The sequence below is a fragment of the Microcaecilia unicolor genome, chromosome 2, assembly GCF_901765095.1.
Source record: "Microcaecilia unicolor chromosome 2, aMicUni1.1, whole genome shotgun sequence".
Lineage (NCBI taxonomy): Eukaryota > Metazoa > Chordata > Amphibia > Gymnophiona > Siphonopidae > Microcaecilia > Microcaecilia unicolor.
In genome coordinates, this window is record NC_044032.1 from 281,756,394 (window position 1) to 281,782,587 (window position 26,194).

The 26,194-nt window shown below is 41.6% G+C and overlaps 1 protein-coding gene across 1 annotated transcript in view; it reads left to right on the forward strand.

Annotated features, from left to right (window-relative positions):
* FOCAD (focadhesin) overlaps positions 1-25,902 on the forward strand; it is a 438,419-nt gene extending 412,517 nt beyond the window's left edge. The window contains 5 exon segments of the mRNA XM_030194211.1: positions 152-329; positions 10,185-10,282; positions 15,487-15,729; positions 17,061-17,136; positions 24,552-25,902. Coding sequence (XP_030050071.1) covers positions 152-329; positions 10,185-10,282; positions 15,487-15,729; positions 17,061-17,136; positions 24,552-24,625 — 669 coding nt within the window. The 3' untranslated portion in view covers positions 24,626-25,902.
* The last annotated feature ends 292 nt before the right edge of the window (positions 25,903-26,194 follow it).

Below are 26,194 nucleotides of genomic sequence, written 5' to 3' on the forward strand. Positions count from 1 at the left end.
TGCAAGGACTCAACGGGTAGGAAAATCTGGGGGTACTTTTTGACTCTCAGACAAATGGAAAACTACCATTTTACCATTGGAATGATAGAATCCATGTTTTTGTGCCTTTAGAAATCTGTTCTTTGTTAACGTAAGATGTTTTGCTTTGCAGGAAAATATTGAGAAGGCCACCTTCATGAGAGTGTATTTGGTCTCTCAAGGCCGCGTTCCCTTGCTATGTTTAAACGATGTCATTAGTGTTGGTGCTGATTGTAACCAGAAAGACACTGTTGTTTGGATGATGATGCAAGGTTTATATCAAGCACGGCTCGTAAGTCATGAAAATACAGGTAAGAACACAATAGAAAGGCTAAATATCTAAAACAGGCAGACACCAAAGAACAGTTGTATATAATTAATGATTATCCGCTGTTGTAGATTAAGAAGTGTTCACCTTTCAGCCAATAGAGAGGGGCTAGATATCATTCCACTCAATGACATGAGTTTGCTTGTTGGGTTCATATTTCAGAACTGTATGCTGAGAGGTTCTAATTCATTTTTTTTTCTCCAGCTTTTCCAGTTGCTCCCAAGTCAGGATAGCTAACTGTATCTATAGATCTAGTTTTAGTTTTTAGAGTATGTAACACCTCTAAAGAATTCTGTTGCTTCGCCTGGTATCCTCCTAGCTTATCTCCCAAGCCATTCCAAATTACTATAAAAAGTACTTTTTTTTTTTTTTATTTGCATGAAGTCTTTATTGACAAGAAATACAATATCCAACAGAGCAATACAGAATAAACCTCACATTACGTTTCATGGCATCTTAACACAAGTCATATCTAACACTTGGCTGTCACTAACATATCGCTCTTCCCGTTACTGACAATTTAGGATCAGTACATTTCACTTGTGTATAAAAAGTACATTTTAAAGAGGAAAAAAACTATTGTGGGTATGATGTAGTGAGACTCTAGGGAAAAAGTGAAAATTGAGAATTACCACATTGGAATGGGAAAGAAATTGTTTTATAGTTGCAGTACATTAGATACATTAAAAGCAGGAAACCGGCCAAAGAGTCGGTTGGGCCGCTGGACGAAAATGGTGTTAAAGGGGCGATCAAGGAGGACAAAGCCGTAGCGGAGAAATTAAATGAATTCTTTGCTTCGATCTTCACCAAGGAGGATTTGGGGGGGACACCGGTGCCGGAAAGAATATTTGAAGCGGGGGAGTCGGAGAAACTAAACAAATTCTCTGTAACCTTGGAGGATGTAATGGGTCAGTTCAGCAAGCTGAAGAGTAGTAAATCACCGGGACCTGATGGTATTCATCCCAGAGTATTAATAGAACTAAAAAATGAACTTGCGGAGCTACTGTTAGAAATATGCAATCTGTCCCTAAAATCGAGTGTAATACCGGAAGACTGGAGGGTAGCCAATGTTACTCCGATTTTTAAGAAAGGTTCCAGAGGAGATCCGGGAAATTATAGACCGGTGAGTCTGACGTCGGTGCCGGGCAAGATGGTGGAGGCTATTATTAAGAATAAAATTGCAGAGCATATACAAAAACATGGACTGATGAGACAAAGTCAGCACGGATTTAGTGAAGGGAAGTCTTGCCTCACCAATCTAATGCATTTTTTTGAGGGGGTAAGCAAACATGTGGACAATGGGGAGCCGGTTGATATTGTATATCTGGATTTTCAGAAGGCGTTTGACAAAGTGCCGCACGAAAGACTCCTGAAGAAATTGCAGAGTCATGGAATCGGAGGTAGGGTATTATTATGGATTAAGAACTGGTTGAAAGATAGGAAGCAGAGAGTAGGATTGCGTGGCCAGTATTCTCAGTGGAGGAGGGTAGTTAGTGGGGTCCCGCAGGGGTCTGTGCTGGGTCCGTTGCTTTTTAATGTATTTATAAATGACCTAGAGATGGGAATAACTAGTGAGGTAATTAAATTCGCCGATGACACAAAATTATTCAGGGTCGTCAAGTCGCAGGAGGAATGTGAACGATTACAGGAGGACCTTGCGAGACTGGGAGAATGGGCGTGCAAGTGGCAGATGAAGTTCAATGTTGACAAGTGCAAAGTGATGCATGTGGGTAAGAGGAACCCGAATTATAGCTACGTCTTGCAAGGTTCCGCGTTAGGAGTTACGGATCAAGAAAGGGATCTGGGTGTCGTCGTCGATGATACGCTGAAACCTTCTGCTCAGTGTGCTGCTGCGGCTAGGAAAGCAAATAGAATGTTGGGTGTTATTAGGAAGGGTATGGAGTCCAGGTGTGCGGATGTTATAATGCCGTTGTATCGCTCCATGGTGCGACCGCACCTGGAGTATTGTGTTCAGTACTGGTCTCCGTATCTCAAAAAAGATATAGTAGAATTGGAAAAGGTACAGCGAAGGGCGACGAAAATGATAATGGGGATGGGACGACTTTCCTATGAAGAGAGGCTGAGAAGGCTAGGGCTTTTCAGCTTGGAGAAGAGACGGCTGAGGGGAGATATGATAGAAGTGTATAAAATAATGAGTGGAATGGATCGGGTGGATGTGAAGCGACTGTTCACGCTATCCAAAAATAATAGGACTAGAGGGCATGAGTTGAAGCTACAGTGTGGTAAATTTAAAACGAATCGGAGAAAATTTTTCTTCACCCAACGTGTAATTAGACTCTGGAATTCGTTGCCGGAGAACGTGGTACGGGCGGTTAGCTTGACGGAGTTTAAAAAGGGGTTAGATAGATTCCTAAAGGACAAGTCCATAGACCGCTATTAAATGGACTTGGAAAAATTCCGCATTTTTAGGTATAACTTGTCTGGAATGTTTTTACGTTTGGGGAGCGTGCCAGGTGCCCTTGACCTGGATTGGCCACTGTCGGTGACAGGATGCTGGGCTAGATGGACCTTTGGTCTTTCCCAGTATGGCACTACTTATGTACTTATGTACTTATGTACAGGCTACAGATGCCCATTGACATTTTTGTGCTTTTCCTGTTACATAATTAAACATAGATTGGATATGATAAACCTCTGTTTGTCTTTTAGGGCAGTTGTTGGACAAAACAGAACTCAGGCAAAGGTTGCATTTGATGCCTCCTTTCCTTTTTGAGTCTGAATACACACAGGCTTGCAATCAAAATGGTCACTGTGCTGTACCCCCCCCCCCCCCCCTCAGTATTTGGAAGCTATGGCAAGTCACCCTGCTTGCTTCACCCATTCTGATGGCTCTGTTTAAACTGAAACAGAAATGGGCTTTCAAAAGTGGAACAATATAAAATCTTTTATTTCAAAAGACCCGACAAGGGCCTTGTTTCGGCACACACTGTGCCTGCCTCAAGGGTCAGGTAGATACTTTCAGCAAAAAAAGTAAATAAAATCCAAAATGGAACACTCAAAATAGCTCTGCGTAATAGCTGGTGGTGGATGGTATCCCATGGATTGCCTCCATGGTAGGTTGGGATGCTCACGTAGATGGTCTCCACAAGCAGTGTTCTTGGTCTTCACAGCAGAGACAATGACATATCAACCTCCTGGAATTGCAAGCAGTCTGGAATGCCCTCATAATTTTCCAAGACCACAATCTCAATCAGATAATACTGGTTTGCAAGGACAACCAGGTTACCATGTATTACCTGAAGAAACAAAGAGAAACAGGTTCTTACCAAGCAATCCAGATATGGACCTGGGCAGCTTCTTGAAACATCTCTGTAAGAGCTGTTTACCTAGCTAGCAAACAGAATGCTGTGGCAGACAAATTGAGCAGAGTCCTTCAGCCTTATGAATGACCCCTCTGCATCTCTGTAGTTCATAGAATATTCCAGCAGTGGAGGACCCCAACAATAGACCTCTTCACTTCTTCTCAAAACATCGTTTCCCTGCTTTTGTTCCAGGATGTATATTCCCAACCATACAGCCTCAGGTGCCTTCTTGCTCCACTGGGAACGGACCCTTCTATATGCCTTTCCCCTAACTCTCATATGGAAAACTCTTCTTAAACTATGTCAAGACCAGGGGACCATGATCCTAATTGCTCCTTACTGGCCATGGCAAATCTGGTTTTCTCTTCTAGAGTTATCATGCAAGGAGCCATTGAGATTGGATCCTTTTCCAACTCTAGTAACACAGAACGAAGGGTTCCTTCTCCACCCAGACCCTTGCTCTCTAGTCCTGATGGCTTGGTTTCTCATTCCTTATACCTTTCTTACAAAGTCTCTAGGATACTCCTAGCTTCTAGGAAGTCTTCTACACAGAAACATTACCATTTCAAGTGAAAAAGATTTCCCCTCTGGTATGCAGCCTGAGCACTGGACCCTGCTAGGAGCTCTTTGCCCACCCTTATGGAGTGTCTCCTCCATCTTTCAGATTCTGACCTGAAAACCAGCTCAGTCAGAGTACACTTTAATTCCATTAGCGCATTTCAGTTCAAAGTTGATAATAAATCAGTTTCTGTTCATCCTGCGGTGGTGTCGGCTCTTAATGTCATTCCCACAGCTCTCATGAAACCTCCTTTTGAACCACTTCATTCTTGTTCTTTAAAGTTCCTCACATATAAGGTAGTATTCTTAATAGCTCTTACTTCTGCCAGAAGAGTAAGTGAACTTCAACCCCGGTGGCGGACCCTCCTTATTCCATGTTCTACAATGACAGGGTTGTTCTCCGAACCCACACATAATGCCTCCCTAAAGTGGTATCAGAGTTCCACCTCAATCAGTCCATTGTACTTCCTGTCTTCTTTCCTAAGCCACACTCTCATCCTGGAGAAGCAGCACTGCATACCTTAGACTGCAAGCACACTCTAGCTTATTATCTGGAGCATACAAACCCCATAGGAAGTCCTCCCAGCTTTTTGTACCCTTCGACCCTAACAGATTGGGGATTGCCATCATCAAACATACCATCTCCACTTGGCTGGCTGGCTGGCTGACTGTACCTCCTGCACGTATTCTCAGCTGGGCTGACTCTCCATGGCCGTGTCACTGCTCACATTGTAAGAGCTATGGCAGCTTCAGTAGTCCATTTCCTCTCTGCCTCCATTGAGGAAATTTGCAAGGTAACAACGTGGTTTCTGTCCACACCTTCACTGCTCACTACTGTCTGGAGAAGCATTCTAGGTGGGATAGCCGGTTTGGACAATCGGTCCTGCAGAATCTTTTTATTATTTAAGTCAACTCCACCCTCTGACCTTTTTTTTCCACCAGGCTCACTGGCTACTTATTTGCCAAGATTCATTTATGTTGTGAGCCTGGTAGCTAGTGAGTCCTACATGTGAGAATATTGTGCCAGTTTGTCCTCGGAGAAAGCTAACTTAATTACCTGTAGCAGGTGTTCTCCGAGGACATATATTCTCACATCCTTCCTGTCTCCCCTTGGAGTTGTCTTCTTAGCTTTAGTACTGTACTGCTGGTTCCATGCTCGATCATCGGGCGGGAAGGCGCCCCCCACATGTACGGTGGGGGCACACCCACATGTGAGAATATATGCCTGCTGTTCTCAGAGAACACCTGCTACAGGTAACTTAGTTTTTTTTTGTGAGAAAACTGCTTTCAGCGGAAGATCACTGTACAAACTACAATTAGTATGTCTTATTTTTAATATCTCCAACATTGGAATTATCTCTCCCACATTCACATTTTGTCTTGTTAGCTTGCTCAAGCATGTACGTGACCAATTCTGATTCTGTGATAATGTATAATTTTTATAGCTGTTGTTCAATGAAAATTTTTAATCACAATTAGTCTTCCAATTAAAAATTTTGATTGCAGTTAATTGCATTTTCAGTTGCTGCCCAGATAGTGCTGCTGAATATCACTTTTAGTTTTACTGATCCCCCCACCCCCCGAAGCCCCCGAGAGCAACCCACCTCTGAAAGTCCCTCCACCCACTCTTGCCCCCACTGGAAGGCCCCTCTCTTGAAGACCCCTCTCTTGAAGACCCCCAAGAGTATTCACCCCTCCCAAAGAGCAATCCCCACTCATTCCTGCCCATTTCCAGCTCCAGATTCAAAATATGCATCCGCTTCCTGTAGACTGTAGTCTTGTAGTACTACTGCTAGGGGTCAGAAACAACTGTTACTCTACCATACCATTTTGAACCTAGATCTGGCATGGACAGGAGTGAGTGGGGATCGCTCCTGCCTATCCTACTCTAGACCACCAGGGTGTCCTTAAGATAGGCCTAGGGGACCTAAAGGGAGTGGGTAGGTCTTCATGAGGGAAGTTGATGTTCTTGTGGGGGGAACTTCTGGGAAAGAGGTTTCTTCTGGGAGACTTCAGGAGGGGGTGGATGCTCTTCAGGCTGCCGTGGTCAGCATTAACATCTGTGCTTTAATTGCAAATGTTAGTGGTGCCTAATCAACAGCACTAATTATTTTGTAGCATAAATACGTCTTTATTGGGAAATGGGTTGAGGTTATTGGCTCATTTTTGTAGCCCACTGTCTTGTAAGATCTTAGATCTAACTGGAACTACAGGGTTGATAAATTCAATATACCATCAATGTAGTATTCATCCCAATATTTATTTATTTGTTACATTTGTAGGCAACATAAAGGTTTTCACCTACTGGAAGTAACAGTAGAATGTCATAATAGTAGAGTAAGGATGGAGCTTGAAGTTATAATTTGTGTATTTTCTTTCTCCAGTGAGCACTAATGTGTTTTATCTGAGATAGATGTGCTCAGTGATAATACATTAATGATATGTTGTGCATAAACTTCTGTTTATCTGCCTGGAGAAGCTTAGTGGTTAGTTCAGTGGACTTTGATCCTAGGGAACTGGTTTTGATTCCCACTGCAGCTCCTTGTGACTCTGAGCAAGTCATTTAACTCTCCATTGCCCCAGGTACAAATAAGTACCCGTATATATACTATGTAACCACTTTGAATGTAGTTGCAAAAACCACAGAAAGGCAGTATAAGAAGTCCCATTTCACTTTCCCTTTTCCCCATTGAAAGAAATTAATTTCTTAATAATATTCAGTGAAAAAAAAACATGTAGGGGGTAATTTTATAAATAATTTCTTGCATATAACTGGGAAATAATTGGGAAGCAAAGCCAGTACCGGGCAGAATTCTGCGGTCTGTGCCCTGATCATAGCTGGGCAAAGTTGGATGGGCTGGAGTGAAGCTTCAATGACAGCTTCAGTAGTTGGAGAGCAAGACTAGTGCAGGCAGACTTCTATAGCCTGTGAGCTGAAAATGTCAAGGACAAATCAAGATCAAGTATGCATATGTATTATCACATCATACCTTATGCTACGCGTTGATCTTGTTGGGCAGACTGGATGGGCCATACAGGTCTTTATCTGCTGCCATCTACTATGTTACTATGTATAAACCCCTGTTTTATACATGGAAAATGGCTCTTATAAAATTGTACAAGGGAATTCATGCATAAAAAATACACATAAAAGAAACAGTGCCAGGAGCCTACTAAATTTGAAATAAAATCCCAGTACCCAATTGTAGCTGTAAATCATAATGAACCAGTCTCATTAATTATAGCCAGCATTATTATATAAGAACCTATTTTTACATAAGAATTTGTGTGTTTACAAAACATAAATAGGGTCCAATTTTTTGTCAAAAAAGGCATCCAAATTTCCTATCATCGCACACTGGCAGTCCCTTCACAAGTACTGCATACTGTATTAAAAGCCAAAAATACAACTCTAAATCTATGTACTTATCGTAATGTGTACTATTGTCTACGTTATGCCATCCTGATGAGACATTTGATTTTTTTTTTTAGAAGCCTTGTTGAATTTCATTATCCCAATATGATTATTCCTCCAAATCAAATCTGTGTGTATAATAATCACGACGTGGATCATCATTTTGCCAATAACTTGCTTCTTCAGGGGAATTTTGCCAAGTGATCAAGCACACTATTATCGGCAGAGATCACACCCTAGGTTTGACGTTACCGCCAGCACTCAAAAGACCATGCACATGCCACAAAGATAAGAGCAAACTTCAATACATATGGCAATGTTAACCCCGACTCTGGCCGAACTGTATACCACTCAAATCTATGGTACAGTCCAAATATATAATATCCCAGAAATTGTTTTTAGTGATGGTTTAAACAGACCTCAGTTGTGCAACTCAAAACCAGTAAGAGGTTTATATAGTTTTAAGAATTAAGCACAGTGTTCATCATCGGTCTCTTTAGTTTAAGTGTTATATTTTATATATCACTAGTAAAAAAAGGCCCGTTTCTGTTTTAAAGGAAACGGGCGCTAGCAAGGTTTTCCTCGGAGAGAGTGTGTATGAGAGTGACTGTGTGAGAGAGAGTGAATGTGCGAGTGTGTGTGACAGAGAGAGAGTGAGACTGGGTGTGAGTGTGTGTGTGACAATGAGAGCATGTGCCAGGGTCCCCCTTCCCTCCCAGTTCCAGGGTCGTCATCGTTGTCGTCATCGTCCCCCTGTCTGTCTCCCAGTTGCAGTGGGGTCCCCTGTCTATCTCCCTTTTTCCCAGTTGCAGGGTCCTCCCTCCCTCACAGTTGCAGGCTCCCCCCTTCCCTCCCCCCTCCCTCCCTCCCAGTTGCAGGGCTCTCCCTCCCAGTTGCAGGGTCCCCCCTCCCTCCCTCCCTCACAGTTGCAGGGTCCCCCCTCCCTCACAGTTGCAGGGTCTGTCTGTCTCCCCCCCCTCCCCTCCTTGTGTCCTCCACATTTTAAGGCACTGTCTATGCAGTTGAAACAGCTTTAGACTTGTTTCAGATGGAACAACAATTTAAAAACGACAATGTGAAGCAGCAGCTCCTGTGTGTGAGTGTGAGACAGAGAGAGATATGTCTGTGAGCCATCATACCTTCCCCTCTCCAGAGGAGTCTTTAGTCCTGCTATCATTTAGCTGATCTTGTAGCTCTCCTCCAGACACCTTGGGATCATTCTGCTGTTCCTGGGGGGTCATGCTTTTCATCAGTATCGTCATGTTCCTCCACTCCCTCCCCCGAGTCACTTTGGCCTTCTTGTGATCACTGCCGGCAGTGTCCTGTGTGCCAGCTTCCTCCGTCTCCTCCTCACTCTCGTATAGGGCAGAGTCAGCGGTTCCAGGTTCCAACGCACCCAGAATATAATCCAGTCCGTCCTGGGCAAAATGCTCTTATTCCACTGCTTATGCAGCCGCAGGCTCTTCTCCAGCCTGCGGATCTCCCGCTCCTCTTGCATGTTTGCCTCTAACAGGGCCCGCTTCGTCGCCTCCTCGCCACTGCCAGTTCACCGAGAGATCCAGGGCCCCTTTGTCGCATTCCCAGCGCTTCTCACCTTCTGCGCATTGCGGTCCACACTCTTGACCACCTCCTGACGGCTTCACCCGAGGCGTCCGAATCCGGACTTGGAGAGGAAAGGGCGGCGGCGGTTTTTTGAGGGCGGTTAGTGTGCGCGGGTGGTTGGCAGGCAGTCTCGAGCGATTCCTAGGCAGGGGGAGGAGTACCTACTCCTCCCCCTGCCTGGGTCGCTGTTTGCTGCTGGCTGGGTCGGAAGCCTCCCATTGGACACTCGCCGCAGCCGATTCGAAGCTCCCTGCATCGCGGCTCCTCCCCTCTCCCTGACGTCACTATTATCTACTCCATCTAGCAGACCACCTCCGAGTGACCCACGGTTCCAGGCAGCCTCAGAACGTTGGAGGTGAGAATTATTATATAGGATATCCCACATAATATCTTCTTAAACTCTGATTCAGACCTTGTAAGATAAGAGCATACATTTAAATGGAGCATACTTAGGTGCTCCTGAAGGTTTAGTTTAGGTGGAGCATAAGCAGACTTGCAATGCAGTTGTATTTTTTATAAAATACACCCGTACTCACACAGAATCTATACACAGATTTATATCTTCTTTGCAGCAGGTGTAAATGTGTGCCTTGGCATTTGCACACTTTTGGGGCTAATTCTGGGCACCTATTTTATAAAGGCAGAAAGGTGTCTGTGACTAAGTGCTTTTTTGGACTTTTCACCTAGGTGGCCTTTTATAAAGCTACTTCCTAATGTCAAAAACAAGCAGATGTTGGGGACACACTGGTTTGCATACTGGGAAGGGACAGTTCATTGCAATATGCTTTCACAATAAAATATTCCTGTATCTTCCGGGTAAAACAGTAAGTGATGGAACTTGAACTTTCCATAATTAGCAATATTTTTTGTACATTCAGGAATTTGTGGTGTTCAGAAACATTTGAGATAGAGAAATAATATAAAATGATTTTTCTTGTAGGAGTACTGAAGAGAATGGAGTGGCTGTTGGAATTGATGGGTCATATAAGAAATGTGGCTTACAAATCCATAATGATACAAAGCATGGATCTGAAGAAGGTAAAGTTGAGCAAACGATTGTTTTTATCTTTTAGCTGGATAATTGAGGAACCTCCTTTATGCATGTAAAACTTTGAAAAATACCCCCAAGTGCCATAAATGGTTCTATATACAAGAGTATCCAAGCTGTGCAAGTAATTTAGTTCTAATCCTAGAGGTCTTTCATAGAGCCATCAGCAACTGACTTGCATCTTATATCATGTGAAGACCATCTAAAACATGAATCAACTATCTTGGCAAGGTTGGCAGAAGCAGTCACCTTTTAGAGCAAAAACCATACTACAGAGCTTTGCTTTCCTCCTCCTTCCCCCATGTTGAGTATTACAGAGAGCACAAGCTGTAACCTATTCAGTGGCACACATAAATCAGCCAGCAGATATCATCAGAAGAACAAATTATTACTACTAATACTACCGCTACTATTATTACTATTAGAAATCATTTCTAAAGTGTCACCAGATCAAGACAAATGAAAGATTCTAGGAGAATGTGTAATAAATAAGTGGTCAGGATATAAAACCAACTCCAGAAAGGTGAGCTGTTACCCCCAAATTCTATAAACAGCACCCAAATTAGTTGCACAGTTGGACACACAGTTACAGAAAAGGGTCAGTTACGCGTACAAACTAATTGGCTTAATTAGCAATAGCTATCAATAATTGGCCTTAAAAAGTGCTAATTGGCACAGTTTAGCAGTTATCCACATAACTGATCTATGCCCTATTCTATAAACTGCACGCCTAAATTTATAGCACATAACTCCAAATGGGGCGTGGCCATGAGAGGGTCATGGGCAAGACAGGAACATTTCAAGGATAGAATACTCCCGTTTCTGTGCTTAACTGACAGTAGTTAGGTGCAAGCCTTTACTATAGCTTTTGGCATGTAGAACTAACTGCCTTTATAGAATTCATGCTTAGCATGCATCATCCCAGTACCTAACTTTTGGCGCCATTTACTGAATTTACCCCGTCAACTGGTTTTGAATATGGTCCAAGAGGGAGCTTGACACACTGACCTAAGAAGTCTCTTTCTGGCAAATGGCACATCAAAGTTGAATAAGCATAGACTGAAGTTGCTAGTGGAGGAGAAGGACAAAAGTAAGCCTAAGTTGACAGATGAACGGAGTTCACGAGAAAAATTGTAGGAAGAGGGAAGAGAAATAATGAACTGGAAAGTGACTGCATTGTAGGCAAGCGCTAGATGCTTGATATCGATGTGGAAGCAGATGGGTTGACTTGAGGAGAGGTTGTAATGATATTGAAAAGTCATACAGCTGCATTTTGAACAGATTACAGTTGAGAAAGATGGTTTTCTGTGAGACCCACAAGGAAGAGGTTGCAGTACATAAGAACATAAGAGTAGCCATACTGGGTCAGACCAGTGGTTCATGTAGCCCAGTATTCTGTTTTCCCAACAGTGGCCAAGCCAAGTCACAAGTACTTGTCAGAAACCCAAATCGTAGTCTAAGCTGCAGGTAATGATCTAGTTGAATAACGTTTTAATGTGCTTAGAAAGGAAGGGGTTGATTTTAGCAATGTTGAGAAAGAAAAACCAGCATGCTTAACAATGTGTTAAATATATGTGTACAGAAGAGGGAAGCATCAAAGATCATTCCACGGGTATGGGTGAATGGAGCCGAAAAGAAGAGCGTGCCATCCACTAATACAAAAGAGGACTGGGGTAAATAAGTTTATGGGGAAAAGATGAGACATTCTGTCTTTGTCACATGATGGGATATTCAGGCTGAGATTAGGAATTGGACTCAATTAAATTTCTGTAGGAGAGAGGTAAATCTTGGGAGTCTTCAGCATAAAACTGAGGGTAGTTTCAAAACTCTGCATCTTGATGCATAGTCCATGGACACTTTTTCTCATTGATTTTACACTAGGTTTTAAAGAGAAAGTATACACCTATTCTTTCTTTGAAAATTGACAGTAAAAAAGTACCCACACATGAAGACTCATTTTACCTACAACACAGAGATTGGACTTGAGATGTTCAGGTCGGGATATGCTCAGTTCCAGTGCCACTACAAAGCCTTTTCTAAAATACCTACAGGAGTGCACGTTAGTGAGAGCAGCTATTATACAAATATACACATTGAAAACATGTATGGCACATATTTGGCAGCTTCCACATGGATGTGCTAGCGGTTTTGTATGTTCCATGTGTAAGTTGCAGTGCTTCTATGTGTAGCAGTCCCATTTTGCAAACCTAGACATGTAAGTGCTGCCAATTACGTAACAAGGCCACAATTTTTATTTTTCTTCATTTTTTAGGGCAAAATAAAGGGAGATTAGGGGTAATTACTCCTTTAATCCCTTGTGTAAAGCATGGCTGAAACAAACATTTTTAAAAATCTGTGTGCGCCTCTGAGCTGGTTTAAAACCTGACAGGGACATTTTTTTTCATACAAAATGGGGGACTACATGTGTAGATTTTTGTCCTTCTCAAACTGTGTCCCTACCACTTCATCTGGAAATCTCTGTACAGTATAGCAGCTTTCTAATCACCATTTACATATGTGCATGCAGTCTGCAAATGTATATGCTGCTCTTTACATGTGTATATCAGGGGCGTAGCTACGGGTGGGCCTGGGTGGGCCTGGCCCAGGCCCGCCCAGCGCCAGCTCCCATTGCTGCGGCGCTACAAAAAGAAGAAGCGCTCAGCTGACTGAGCTGAGCGCCAACGCGTCGATAAGAACAAGAAAAAATGTTTTTTAAAAACTGCGGCACCGCAGGCAGCCTCGAAGCATTGGCTGCTGGCTCTGTGCAGGCTCCTCCCGTCTCTTACATCACTGCCCCTGTAGCGAAGCAGGGGCAGTGACGTAAGAGACGGAAGGAGCCTGCAGAGCCAGCAGCCAATGCTTCGAGGCTGCGTGCAGTGCCGCGTTTTTTAAAAAACATTTTTTCTTGTTCTTATCGACGCGTTGGCGCTCAGCTCAGTCAGCTGAGCGCTTCTTCTTTTTGTAGCGCCGGCCCTGCTGCTCATCAGGAAAAGCAGCAGTGGCCGGCAATGGGAGCTGGGGCTGGTGGGCCTGAATGGGAGAGGGAAAATGGATGGCAGGATGGGAAGAAAGAGGAAAAATGGAAGGATGGGGAGAGAAAGAGGGAAAACAGATGGGAGGATGGCAGAGAAAGAGGGAAAATGGAAGGATGGGGAAAGAAAGAGGGAAAACAGATGGCAGGATGGGGAGAAAGAGGGAAAATGGAAGGATGGGGAGAGAAAGAGGGAAAACAGATGGGAGGATGGCAGAGAAAGAGGGAAAATGGAAGGATGGGGAGAGAAAGAGGGAAAACAGATGGGAGGATGGCAGAGAAAGAGGGAAAACGGAGGATGGGGAGAGAAAGAGGGAAAACAGATGGGAGGATGGCAGAGAAAGAGGGGAGATGGATGAAAGGATGCAGAGAAAAAGGGGAGAGTGGAAGGATGTGGAGAGAGAAGGGACACTGAACAGAAAAGGGTAGAGAGATAGACACTGGTTAGAAGGAGGGAGAGAGACATTAGATGGAAGGATCAGGAGAGAGGGTAGATGGGTGGAAGGATGGGGAGAGAAAGAGGGAAGACGCTGGATGGAAGGGTAGGGAGAAAGAGGTGACACTGGATGGAAGGATACAGAAAGAAAGAGGGGAGACTATTGGAAGGATGGGGAGAGAGAGGGGAGACACTGGAAGGATGGGGAGAGAAAGAGGAGAGCTGCTGCATGGAAAGGGGGAGTAGTGAAAGATTGGAGAATAAGAGGAAGGGGCATGGGGAGAACAAGGGTGAGAAAAAGATGAAAAGCCATAAGTAGATGAAGGAAATTAAAGAATGGATAGTAAGAATGAATTAAATCTGGACACAGAGAGAGGCAGAAAAATATTGAAGAAAGCAAAGAAAAAGGAGAGAAAAATGACAAATGGCCAGGAAACCCTGGCAGAAGAGTTAAACGAAAGAAAGCAGAATCTAGAGACACAATGAGACAAAGTAAATGGCCATACAACAAAGGTAAAGAAAATAATTTTATTTTTAATTTAGGATAAAGTAATATGGTGTTAATAAAGTTTCAGAGACCAATACTTCCTTCCTTAGGTCAGGAGAGGATACCGTAACAGCATTATACTGACCTGAGGCAGGAGGTTTTGGCCTCTGAAAGCTCACTGAAAAGGGTGTTAAGGCTATTAAATAAATTGTCTGAAATCTGATGCACTGAAAAGCAGCACTTTACCCTGTGTGACAAATGCATCTGAGTGTGACTATATTTTGCTGGGGGGGGGGGGGGGTTCAGAGAAAATTTTGTGCCCACCCACTTTGGGTTCAGGCCCACCCAAAATTGGCAGTCTGGCTACGCCACTGGTGTATATGTTTCTAAATTAAAGGCAATCACTTGTTATTATTTGATGTTCAGAAGTTAACTGAGAAAGGGGAGGGGGGGGGGGATTTTCTATACTTGACAGTGTATGTCATTGATGTTTTTCTGTTTATAACCTAATAAAGAGATTTTCATAATAAAGGCCATGATTTTAAAACTACAAAGCTGTACGTGTTGCTTCCTCCAATCTAATACCTTCCTGGGAGTGCCTTCACAAATATGCGGGTTACAACCCCTTTAGGGCCTTATTGTATAATGGTTATGCTGCTAAATTTATGTGCCTAAAATTTATGCTCCAAAATTTATGGTCAGAAATTACGAACATACTCTATGCTCCAAACTATATTGTGCTCATAATTTAGAAGATCAAATTTTGGGAATATAACCTTTATAGAATAAGGCCCTTAATGTGTAAAAGCCCTTTACACAAGTAAATGGCTTGTAAAATTGTCCTCTGCCTGTCATCTTGCCAAACTAACCTTAAATACAGGACACAAAAATGTGACTTAATGTAGTAGTTTGCTCCTTTATTAACATACTCTGTTAGCCGTTCATGTCATCCTACCCAGTGGTAAAACAATTCAGCATATCTAGTAAGGAAACATCTGGCTTTTTGGTTCCATAACATTGAAAAGTTCTGAGTTAGGTTTTCTGCATATTTGACCTCATTCTAGTTCCCAGCACTAAAGCAAGATAAGTGGTTTTCACTATAATTCCTGCGGGTGTCAAATTATACTTTGTGCTGAAGTTCCATGGCCTAATTTATGAGAATTCCCTTGCTAATCTTTCCTTAAACTGAGTTGGTTTTAAGACACTGTTGTATTTGACCAGGCTGATATTTCCTGTTTAGACTGTAGACTTCCTGCTGTGGATATTTACAGCTTCTGTGGTCACATGGGCTGACCATGCTGGACCTCTCTTGCTTGGAGTCAGGACCAATTGGTTACCGAAGCAACATGAAGAGCTGCCAGTAGCAGCTGTGTTTGGTGGAAGTGGGATTAATGTGCTGTCAGTACAAGAGGGCAGAACTGCTCTTCCTGGTAGCTTGCAGCTCTTGCTGTCTAAAGAGCCTTGGAAGGAGCAAGCGCAAAAGGTAAAAGATTTAAAATAACATTATTTTCATATATTTTCTTTCCATGAGCTCTCATTAGCTTTATTTCAGCAGATAGAATATCAGATTTGGATTATAACATCTCTGCATCTGCAGTATCTGACCTTTTAAATTTTTTTGAACTTAAAGTGATAAAATTGCTTGAACAAAAATATTCAGATAACTTGCTTCTGACTTTTTTTTTGTTTTAAACTATGTTTTATGTTGCATCAGATGCATTTACATCAGTAACAGAAAGCAAACTTTTCAGACGCTCTCACATATCACTCCTTGTTTGTAGCCAATGATTTTTTTTTCCAAAAGGAACTACTCTTCTATAGATGTATTTGTTACCATTTTATGGGGCACACTTCAAACTGAATAGAATATAAGAACACTTAAAAATAAAAAGTTAATTTGGGGGGCTCTGTAGTGCCTGTACCTTTTAAACCTTGTGCTCTGAAAGTGAACTCTATATTCCATAGGGAAAGGTAAAAAAAAATATATATATATATATATAATACATTTTTGATTTTTCAGTCTCTATTTCTCTAAATCCCTGGGATAAATATGATAGTGCCCAAACCACTAAACATTCCAAATTTATTATAAGGGACACCCCTGAAGTCTCTAGGATACAGGTAGACTACTGTTAACCAGATTTTTAATCCTTGGCCCTAGAATCTAAAGACTTTGAGGCATATTTTCAAAGCACTTAGCCTTCCAAAGTTCCATAGATTTCTATGGAACTTTGGAAGGCTAAGTGCTTTGAAAATATGCCTCTTAGTCATACTCTAAGATACATTGGGCAGCAGTGAAAATGTGGCATAGAAATGTGAAATATATGTATGTATATGATCCGTCTGCTTCTATGTGGCAGCAGCAGTATTGCACAAACTCTCTGGGTTATCAGGCTGTCTTGCTTTATAATATTCTGACATTTCCAATTAAAAGCAGTTCAACGGTATGACCAATATAAAATATCAAGTGGGAGACAGATGCTGTACAGTCTGCATTGGAGGATCGAACTTTACTTTTCTTTGGGACATCAAAATCAACCCAGTCAATGATGCAAGTCATATAGTACTAGAAGCATCAAACAGTGATCTAATCAACGCATTGTCATGAGCGTGTTCAATCTTCAGGCGTCTTCCTTTTAGATTGAAAATATATTCCAATATCTTGGATCACATGTTTTCCTTAGACTGAGCAGTTTTGCAGGAGGATATTTCTTTGAATTGACTGGAGTGTAACTTAGCACATTGCATTGTCAGTCAGGTGTGAATAGTGTGTTGACTTTTATTTTAACTGTCTGTTTGTCATCCTCTATACAGTTTATTGATTGGCTATTTAATATTCTGGAAAGCCCTGAAGATGCACTATCAGAAACCTCCAGAGATCTTGTAAAAGGTAATATTTTTTTTTTATTGTTTTTCCTGTAATTTGAGTGCATTTTCCAATTCAATATATATTGAAGTTGATTTTTAGAGACTTATTTCTAGGAGACATAAACACTTATTTTGAGATCACCCCGTGCTGCCAATATTGTTGAAATGTTTTCACATGTTGACCAATAGCCTTTGTGCTATTCTTAATTCTTTTTTTTTTTTAACTCACCACTGCTTAGACTCCTAGGCCCAGATGCATCAACCAAACGTAAAAGAATCTAAAACGTAAAAGTCCTTAACGAATTTGAAGTCGTACATGTTCGGTGCGGTATTGCAAAGTACAAGCATTAAAGATTCCTTAAACTGGTTTAATCCCCCTCGGTAATCAGCCCCTAAAGCATGTGCAGAGCAGCCAAGCGTTATGCTGGCTGCTCTGCGCATGCCACAAACGTCAAAACAACAACAACAAAAAAAAACAACACAAACACGTGGCTCCCCGCTTCCCCCTGCATAAAATAGAAAATCAAAACAAAAATCAAAAAAGGATCAGGAGGGGGCAAAGGTGCTCGTCAGGAGCGTCCTGTATGGACGGCCTTGCCCGCCCGAGGTCCCCGCTGTGCCCCGCTTCCCCCTGCATAAAAAAAATCAAAATTTTAGCAGCCCCGACCCCCCTCCCTTCCTTTCTCTCTTTCTCCCACAGCTCCCCCCTCCACCGGGACCCCCCCTTCCACCTTACCAGGCCTGTGCAGCGCCTCTCACCTCTGTGTGAAGGCGCTGCACGGGCAAGAAGAACATCTGATCGCCGCCGAATCTTCAGGACGTCTCTCCTTCCCTGACCTGGGCCCGCCCCCCTCTGACGTAAGTAACCTACGTACGTTACTTATGTCAGACGTTACTCGTTTGCATTCCGTTTTCGTTGGCTGCTAGTGTCGTCGGAAAATGGCCTTTAATGCATGCTACAGTTGAAAATTTCTTCGTTAAAGGGTCGTTAAAGTTTAGTGCATCTGGGCCCTAATCCATTCAAAACCTGCCCCAGTCTCTTTCCCTGCTTCTTATGACAGCAGAATTTGGAGGCAGAATCATTGAGTCTTCATGCCTGGCTCTTTGGGGGTTTCTATTCTAAGTCCTTTAGCCTTTCCCTGTGTGCTTCTATTGCAGCTGCAGACCTGCAGGTGAGGATCACACACTGCACTTCTCTATACAACCCAACCCAAGCTTGCCTTTGAGTCAGTCACTACATGTTATGTTAAGATCTAATTTGAGTTGCAAATTAACTTCTTAGGACCTCATGAATGGCTTACATGAGTAAAAATATAAAGGATTCACCAGAGTCTGTTGGTGTTAGATCAAAAACAAACCTATTAGTAGATATATGGGAAGGGAAATGTTACTTGATATACCCGCCTTTCTGAGGTTTTTGCAACTACATTCAAAGCGGTTTACATATATTCAGGTACTTATTTTGTACCAGGGGCAATGGAGGGTTAAGTGACTTGCCCAGAGTCACAAGGAGCTGCAGTGGGAATCAAACTCAGTTCCCCAGGATCAAAGTCCACTGCACTAACCACTAGGCCACTCCTCCTGAAAAGGTTATAAATTGCTGCTGATTTCTGTAATTGTTAATCATTGACCTCGTATTTTGAACTTAAAAGTTCCATCTTTTTTTCTGTACCAAAATACTGAAAACCCCCATGGTAATAAATGAAATGGTGTTAATGGCATTTTGTTTGGGCAGGCAGTCTTGAAGGAAAGATCCAAACTATATCTGGCATTCTTGACTCCTTTGTACAAAATCATATTGTTTGACGTGCTGCAACACAGTCCTAATAGGGTTAAATTGTTATTTGTTTTGCCTGAGGTTTTTCTTTAGTGATAATTACTTCAATTGTGTGGGGTAAAAATGGTTGGAAATATTTAAAGGGTTGAAAATTTCAGCTCAAGTATTATTGGACTATGGATCCTTTTGGGCAGTTAAGCTAACGTTTTATCTTTACCCTTTTTTAACTCTGTCTCCCCATTATTTTATTATTTATTTATTTATTTATTACATTTGTATCCCACATTTTCCCACCTATTTGCAGGCTCAAAGTGGCTTACATAATGTTGTTAACAATGTCATTACAAGATATTAGATACAGTTAGTATTGTGCAGAGATTGAGTAGGGAAGAGAGAGGAAGGGAGAGAGTGATCGAGAGTTATGTAGTTAGATTTTCATAACTGATTGGGTTGTGTAGGATAAATCACAGATAATAAATTACCTGTGTCCAGGTTCCCCTAAGCAGAACTATCTGCAAGCAAATAATCCTGAATTAGGTCTAGGGGTGGGAACCTTGGAACCTAGCCAAATACTTCCGTTAGAAAGAACTGTAGCTGAGACTGTAGGCTGAGATATATATATTAGATTTATTATAGTATGTCAGGTAAGAAAATAGAGCTAAGGTATACAAAATAGAACTCTGCAAGCTTTGGCTGATTACAAAATTACTGGCTGATAAAAATTACACTCATACGTCACACTACGAACACTAATTCTTACTGGTTACCAGGTAAAATTACACCACTGATCAGTCACACTATGTTACGAGGTAGTACAGTTATTAGCAGCTTCTCCTAATCACAAGTACGACAGCACCAGCCTTCTGCTCAGGTAAATACCACTAACTAGCCCCCGACTAGTAGGAAATGAATCACCGTGTTTCTCACCAGGCTTAGACCTCAGGGTCGTTTCTCTCGGGAGCTGGCACGGGACACCTCACAGACTCAAGCTGGATTCACAGCGAGTCTCAGTCGCAGCTGGAAGGGAACTCTGCATCAGATAAGGAGGTCACAGGTCACGCAGGGCAGGTACAGCTGAACCACGATACTTTCCTCCAGATACACAGTTCATCAGTTGGTGGACCTTATTAGGTCTCACTGGTCTTCTTTTCACCTCCACCTTCTTCCAAGGCTTCTTACTAACTCCTCTCTCGTTGTTCCCGCTCTCCTCAGTCCCAGATGCCCAGGTGACCAGCCGGGACCAATCTGGATCTTCCTTGGTTCACTGCGTGGCAAGAACAATTCGTTGTTCTTGACCTTCAAGTTGTTACATTTTGGTATGCATTTTCTGTTTCTCACCCGCCTTGCTGGAGCCAGCCTCTCAGGGAGATAAGGGGGGCCTGGTTTGCCCACAGCATGTCCTTGGTGTTGAGCTTCTGCTGGAATTTTCCACAAGCTGCAAAGCTGTTACTTGCTGACACAGAGATGTGTGGGTCAGAGTGTACAGCCTCCATTTTGCTGTCATAGGATTATACAGGCCAAGGCCCGCAAGGTGAGACACACAGGGAAATACTCCTACAGTTGGTGAGGCGAATTAATGAGTTGTCAGTTATCGGTTCTCATTGTAGTGCTACTAGATTTACGCAGCACTGTACACATTATATGCAGGTACTTTCTCTGTCCCTAGAGGGCTCACAATTAAGTTTTTTTACCTGGGCAATGGAGGGTTAAGTGACTTGCCCAAGGTCATAAGGAGCTACAGTGGGAATGAAACCCAGGTTGCTAGTATCAAAGCCCACTGCATTAACCATTAGGCTACTTCTTCACTCCAGTTCCTGCTGTGCAACTTATTTCAGTAGATCTTTAGATAGAGGCGGTGTTGAAATCAACTCTTTTCCAAAGTCATTTAGTGATAATTATTGAGTGCTTTCCATCAAAGCACATAAAAATTATATGTATATGAAAACAGGAGGGACAGAGCAGACAAGCATCAAAAATGAGACCTGAAAGAGATGAGATAATGGAAAGCAGCAGAAGTAGCAGGAAATTGTTACGTGAGAAAGTATGCCTATAAGGAACTCTGGGGCTGATGCAGAAAGCTACTGCAGCAGAAGCACATGGTTAATGAGCATTCTGAGCACATGCTACTGGCCACAATACAGAAAGGGGTTCACCAAAGCAGTTAACTCATGTGGTGGACATCAGCTCACACCATATTAAAATGCATGGTAATGAGTCGATTAGGTGTTCCTGCACAATGCACAGAAGTAAACGAGACTTTAAAGCACCCACAATATGAGAAATTCACTGCCGGGTCTGAGGCAGCGTTGAAGAGATAGTTGATAGGATTTAATGTCAGTTTGAGGATTAATGACCAGTTCCTTCTTTTTCTTTTTTTTTTTTCTCAACTTTGAAAGACAGTACAGAAGTATCAGCTGTGTGCGGAAGCTTCACTGTGTACATGTGTGTCCGAAGAAAACGAAAGTGCCGGCGCACATCTACGTGTGTTGTTCTGCACATAAATATCAGCCTTGCACAAATTTTTGTGCAAGAAAGTTTTGTGAATCTAATATATATTCACAGAATCACATGCACAGATATGTGTTGACACTTTTACTTTCTTTAGACATCGCACTGTGAAGGTCCCTTACTGCAGAACCGTTATGTGCATGGGTCCAGCAGGCTGCTTCTGATTAGGACACAAGTTCTGTGTGCTTTGAATTGGCATCTCAGCTTACTGCATTGTTGCGGAATAGTTCCTCATTAATCTTGTAGTAGAATCCATACTCTCAGCCATTGACACGTGACTATTCCACATGGCTTTCTGTATTGAGCCCTGTGAAGTCAGGTGAAATACAAATAAAGTGTAATAAAGTGAAGCCTCTTTGTGGACAATTTAGTAATAATTTGATTATGATGATGTGATTATTTTGAGCTATCTGGTATTGGTTAAATTTAATTTAGGTAAGCCTATTTGTTTTAATATCTGTTTTAATTGAGTTTAACTGTGATATTTAGGATTGAAATAGTAGGTTTTTTTAAACATGGATTGGACATTTCTGTTATGTTTTATTTCTTCTATTAGTAAGTGTCAGGTTTTTGCCCAGTACCCAGACTTATAGCCTGGGACACACATTTATGACCTTTCCTGTAGTCAGCACCAAGGCTCAGGGATTAGTGAATTTTTAAATAGCTTAACTGGTAGGAAGGACTAAAGATATCTCTCATCCTATCGAAGCTATAGTGAATAATAATATATAGTGAATTATAATAAATGGAATAAACGATGTAATAAAGAAAAGTTTGGAATTAGAACAAGAGTAAAGTCCAACTTTAAATCATTACAATATTCTAATGTTGGTTCAACTCGTACTGTTCCTGTTTCCTGGTATTACATTAATATTCGCTCTGTATGTAACAAACATTTTTGATCAGAGAATTGGATCAATGATCGTCAGCCAGGTTGTCTTTTTCTAACTGAAACCTGGTTGTCCTCTGAGGAAGATCCGCTTATAAATTAATTTTGTGCTGCTGGCTATTGGGTGATTTCTTTATTATGAAGTGGAAAGAAAGGCATGGTATTGCTTTGATCTATAAAATAATATTTGATGCCAATTTAATAGTCAACCATCACAGCAGATATGGAGATTTTTGCATGTCAACTTACTTTAAGTGATTCCATGACCCATTGCTCCCCCCCCCCTTCAGGAAATGGGCTAAGTCTTCTACTACTTTTTATGATTTTGTTCTTAGGAACTCTATTCTCCATCCATGCACCTTAATCTTGGGAGATGCTAATATACATTTAGAGGAGGATGGTAATTTAGTGAGATGTGACCTGTTCTCCTTTCTTTCTTTCTTTGAAGTATTGTATTTCTTCCCCTTACCCTACTCATGACAGAGGGCGCCAATTGGATTTAATTTCTTTTTGTGATACTAGTACTTCAAGTATTAGTTTAGCAGATATTAATTAGGAACAAAATCTCTGGTCAGATCACTTTCGCTGTTCAGCACTGTTAATTGGATGTTAACTAGCAATTATCAGCACTAATTGGCATTAATTAAGATTTATGCACACAGCTTGCTAAGCGTATTCTGTAATGTGGTGTGCCTAAATTCAAAGTCGCATAGTCGAAAAGGGGGCACGGGTATTTCTAATGTGTATGTGCTTGTTATAGAACACACCCGCTCTCTGCCTAATTAGACGTTGGGATTTACGCCAAGTAAAACATGACGTAAATGGCCACGACTACATTTGGTCACGTGGAGAGGCACTTGGCATTATTCTATATACCACATGGAAATTTAAGCCTATTCTATAAAATTTAGACATACTTTACAGAATACGCCTAGGCATATTTCAGGTGCAATATACAATCTAGCCCTATATGCATAATTTAAGGGCGTGTGTAATTTACAGTATTCTTTAACTGCAGTTACATCAGGTCTATGGCTAATGTAACTGTGAGTGTGTAAATGGAAGGTGCGCTGATACAGTGTTAACAGAATCTGGGCACTCATGCTATTATAGCATAGACTGTCTCTGAGTGGCATTGGGGTGCCTAAATGGAGGTTCCCACTTAGGGCCGAATTCAGTAAATGGCACTGAAAAATAGGTCCTGGAAAAATCCTCACCATTTTATAAAGAGCACTTTGGGATGAGCGCCTTTTATAGAATAGCACCTAGTGGGGATTCCTGCACCCAGCTGTTTGTATGAGGACTTACGCCAGCTGAAACCAGGTATAAATCCTGGTGTGCCACTTGGGTGCACATCCCTCAAATTCAATAATACTGCATGTAAATCTTGGAAATGCTCATGGCTCTCCCATGACCATACCCCCTTTTGGGTTGCACTTGAGAGGATTCGGGGGCAGATCATTATAGAATCTTGTGCACAAATCCAAATTTGTGCCAATTAACATTATCGGCTTGTTAGCTAATTTATTTGTATGTGGATCTCAGGATTGAGCCCACATTTGGGCGACATCTTAGAATCCGGGGTTATTGAATTACTACTTTAATGTTTAGTTTATGTGAATTTGATATACCACCCTTCGGTATAATCAGAAGGTTATATAATTATTCAAACAATTAAGCAGAAAGAAACTCCATAAATTTGTGAAAAGGAAAGAGGTAGGGAGAGAAGAAATAGGCAGAGCAAATAAGGCAATATTGTGTCTTCCAGGGCAGACAGCAACGCAAGTCCACCTCAGGGACAGGAATAGGAGGGGAATGCTTGGCTAAACAAATAGGTTTTCAGAAGGGATCTAAAACGAGGAAGATTGCTCAGATCAGAGATCTGCTGGCAGGGAATTCCAAAGGGTAGGAGCAGCACAGAAGAAAGCTGAGTGACGGGTCAACTCAAGGTGGGAGCAGTGCACGGGGGGGGGGGGGGGGGGTGCAGAGCCAGTTGTGATGAAGGAGCTGATCGAACAACTCTGGTTGGGGTGTAGGGGGAAATAAGAACTGAAGAATAAGAAGGGATACCTAAGTGTAATACTTTGTGTGCTACCTAACCCCCATGGGTTGACCATTAAAGATTATATCATTTTGATTTTTAAAAAAACATTAAAAAGAAAGTCTTGGCTACAGTGAAATGAATAGTTTTAGTTCCCTAATATGGTAATACATAGTTGAACATTGTGTTGAAGCTTCATAATTATTATTTTTTTTAATCTAGCTACACTTCTGGCTTTGAGATTCCGTCCTGAATTCAAAAAGAAATCAGTGTGGGCAAGGGCCTATGGATTCTAGTCATGCTGTAGCCTTTAAAGAAGAACTGACATTGATGTCTGGAATTTTTCATTCAAGAACAAATATTTTAAGGTCAAGATTGCTCAGCATCACCCAAATTGTTTTTCCTGGTAGTTCCAGATCTACTAGCAGATTCCATCTACAGACAGTAGATTTTGAGGGAAGCCAACCCAAGCCATGGATTTGTGGAATCTTCAGTTCAACCCAACCTTCTTCATCTGCAGAACAAGACACATATCCACTTTAAATATCAGTGTAAAGCATTTTTGTTTTTCTCCTCTAGTGTATTTCCAAGCACATATTTTCATCAGCCTACCTCTCAGTGCCTAAGCATTGCAATGATGGCCCTCAGCCAGGGACTATATAAAACAGGACTTCTGGAACTTCCTGACATGGAGCCTAATTCCAGCCATTAGCATCAATACTGCACAGTAACTAAGACTGCATTTCCTGAAGGGTGATGAATCCTTAGCACTAGTTAGCTTTGGAAGCAGAAGGTATGACCCAGGAACTGAACCCAGGTACTCTGCATGGCAGTGTGCAACATTTCTTTATTAATATTTGTGTTGCTGTACAAATTGGGAGATGTACAAGAATTGCACGGGATTAGATCTTTTTTGACAGAAACAAATATTTTACATGTTTGGCCTGTCACTTTAGCAATTTTCTACAACAGGGGTATTGGTTACAATGTACCTGGTACAAAGTGATCACAGTTGAAGACTGAGCTACAGAGAGGCTAAATGACTTGGTCAACATCCAAAAGAAACATGCCTAACAACATAGAAGGTAAGGAAGATGAAAGAACCATTTTGATTTGAAAGGCTGACATTTTCTTATTAACTGAGTACAATACAGTATTTGAGCAAGGTCAATTATTCTTCTTCCATTGTTACATGGGCAAATATTAAGATATTCCAGCCCTTTTTCATGTTTACAAATTTATTTTTAGAACATATTGCCAAATAAAAATACCTCTGGCGTCTTTGATATTTGATTTCTTTCCAAAAATGTGCATGTGTGCATTTCTTTGTTGCTTTCCTTTGAATGAATTTTTGAGTTGTAGAATGAATTCTAATTTGTATTTATCATTTTGCTTGGAAAAGTGGTACTGCAGGTAAGCAACCTGACGAGTACATAATTATGTTGAAAGTTATAGATGCTTTTGGGAATTCTGCATATTGTATCATGGTTATCTCACTCTGTTAAGACACGGTAAATTTCAATTTTAAGTTGAATAATAATATTTTGTGAAAAAATAACTATTAAATAACTAATGCTGGAACACGTTTGCTGCTTTTTTTCATTCTAGGCCTGTCTAGTTTTCTTCTGCCTTCATAATTTCTTCAGAAAACCCATCATATATGCATTCCATGTTTTCTTATTTGCTGATCACATATGGTAGTATTTTTCAACTTTATTTCCAATAGGGCTTTGGGTGTACATTTGTATGTCCAGCTTCACCCTTACAAAAGAACTTGACCTTGAGCTAAACATCAAATTTGGTCTTTTACCTTCAGGAATACCAAACCTAGCACTCATCCCATGTAAGACTACTTCTGCACACCT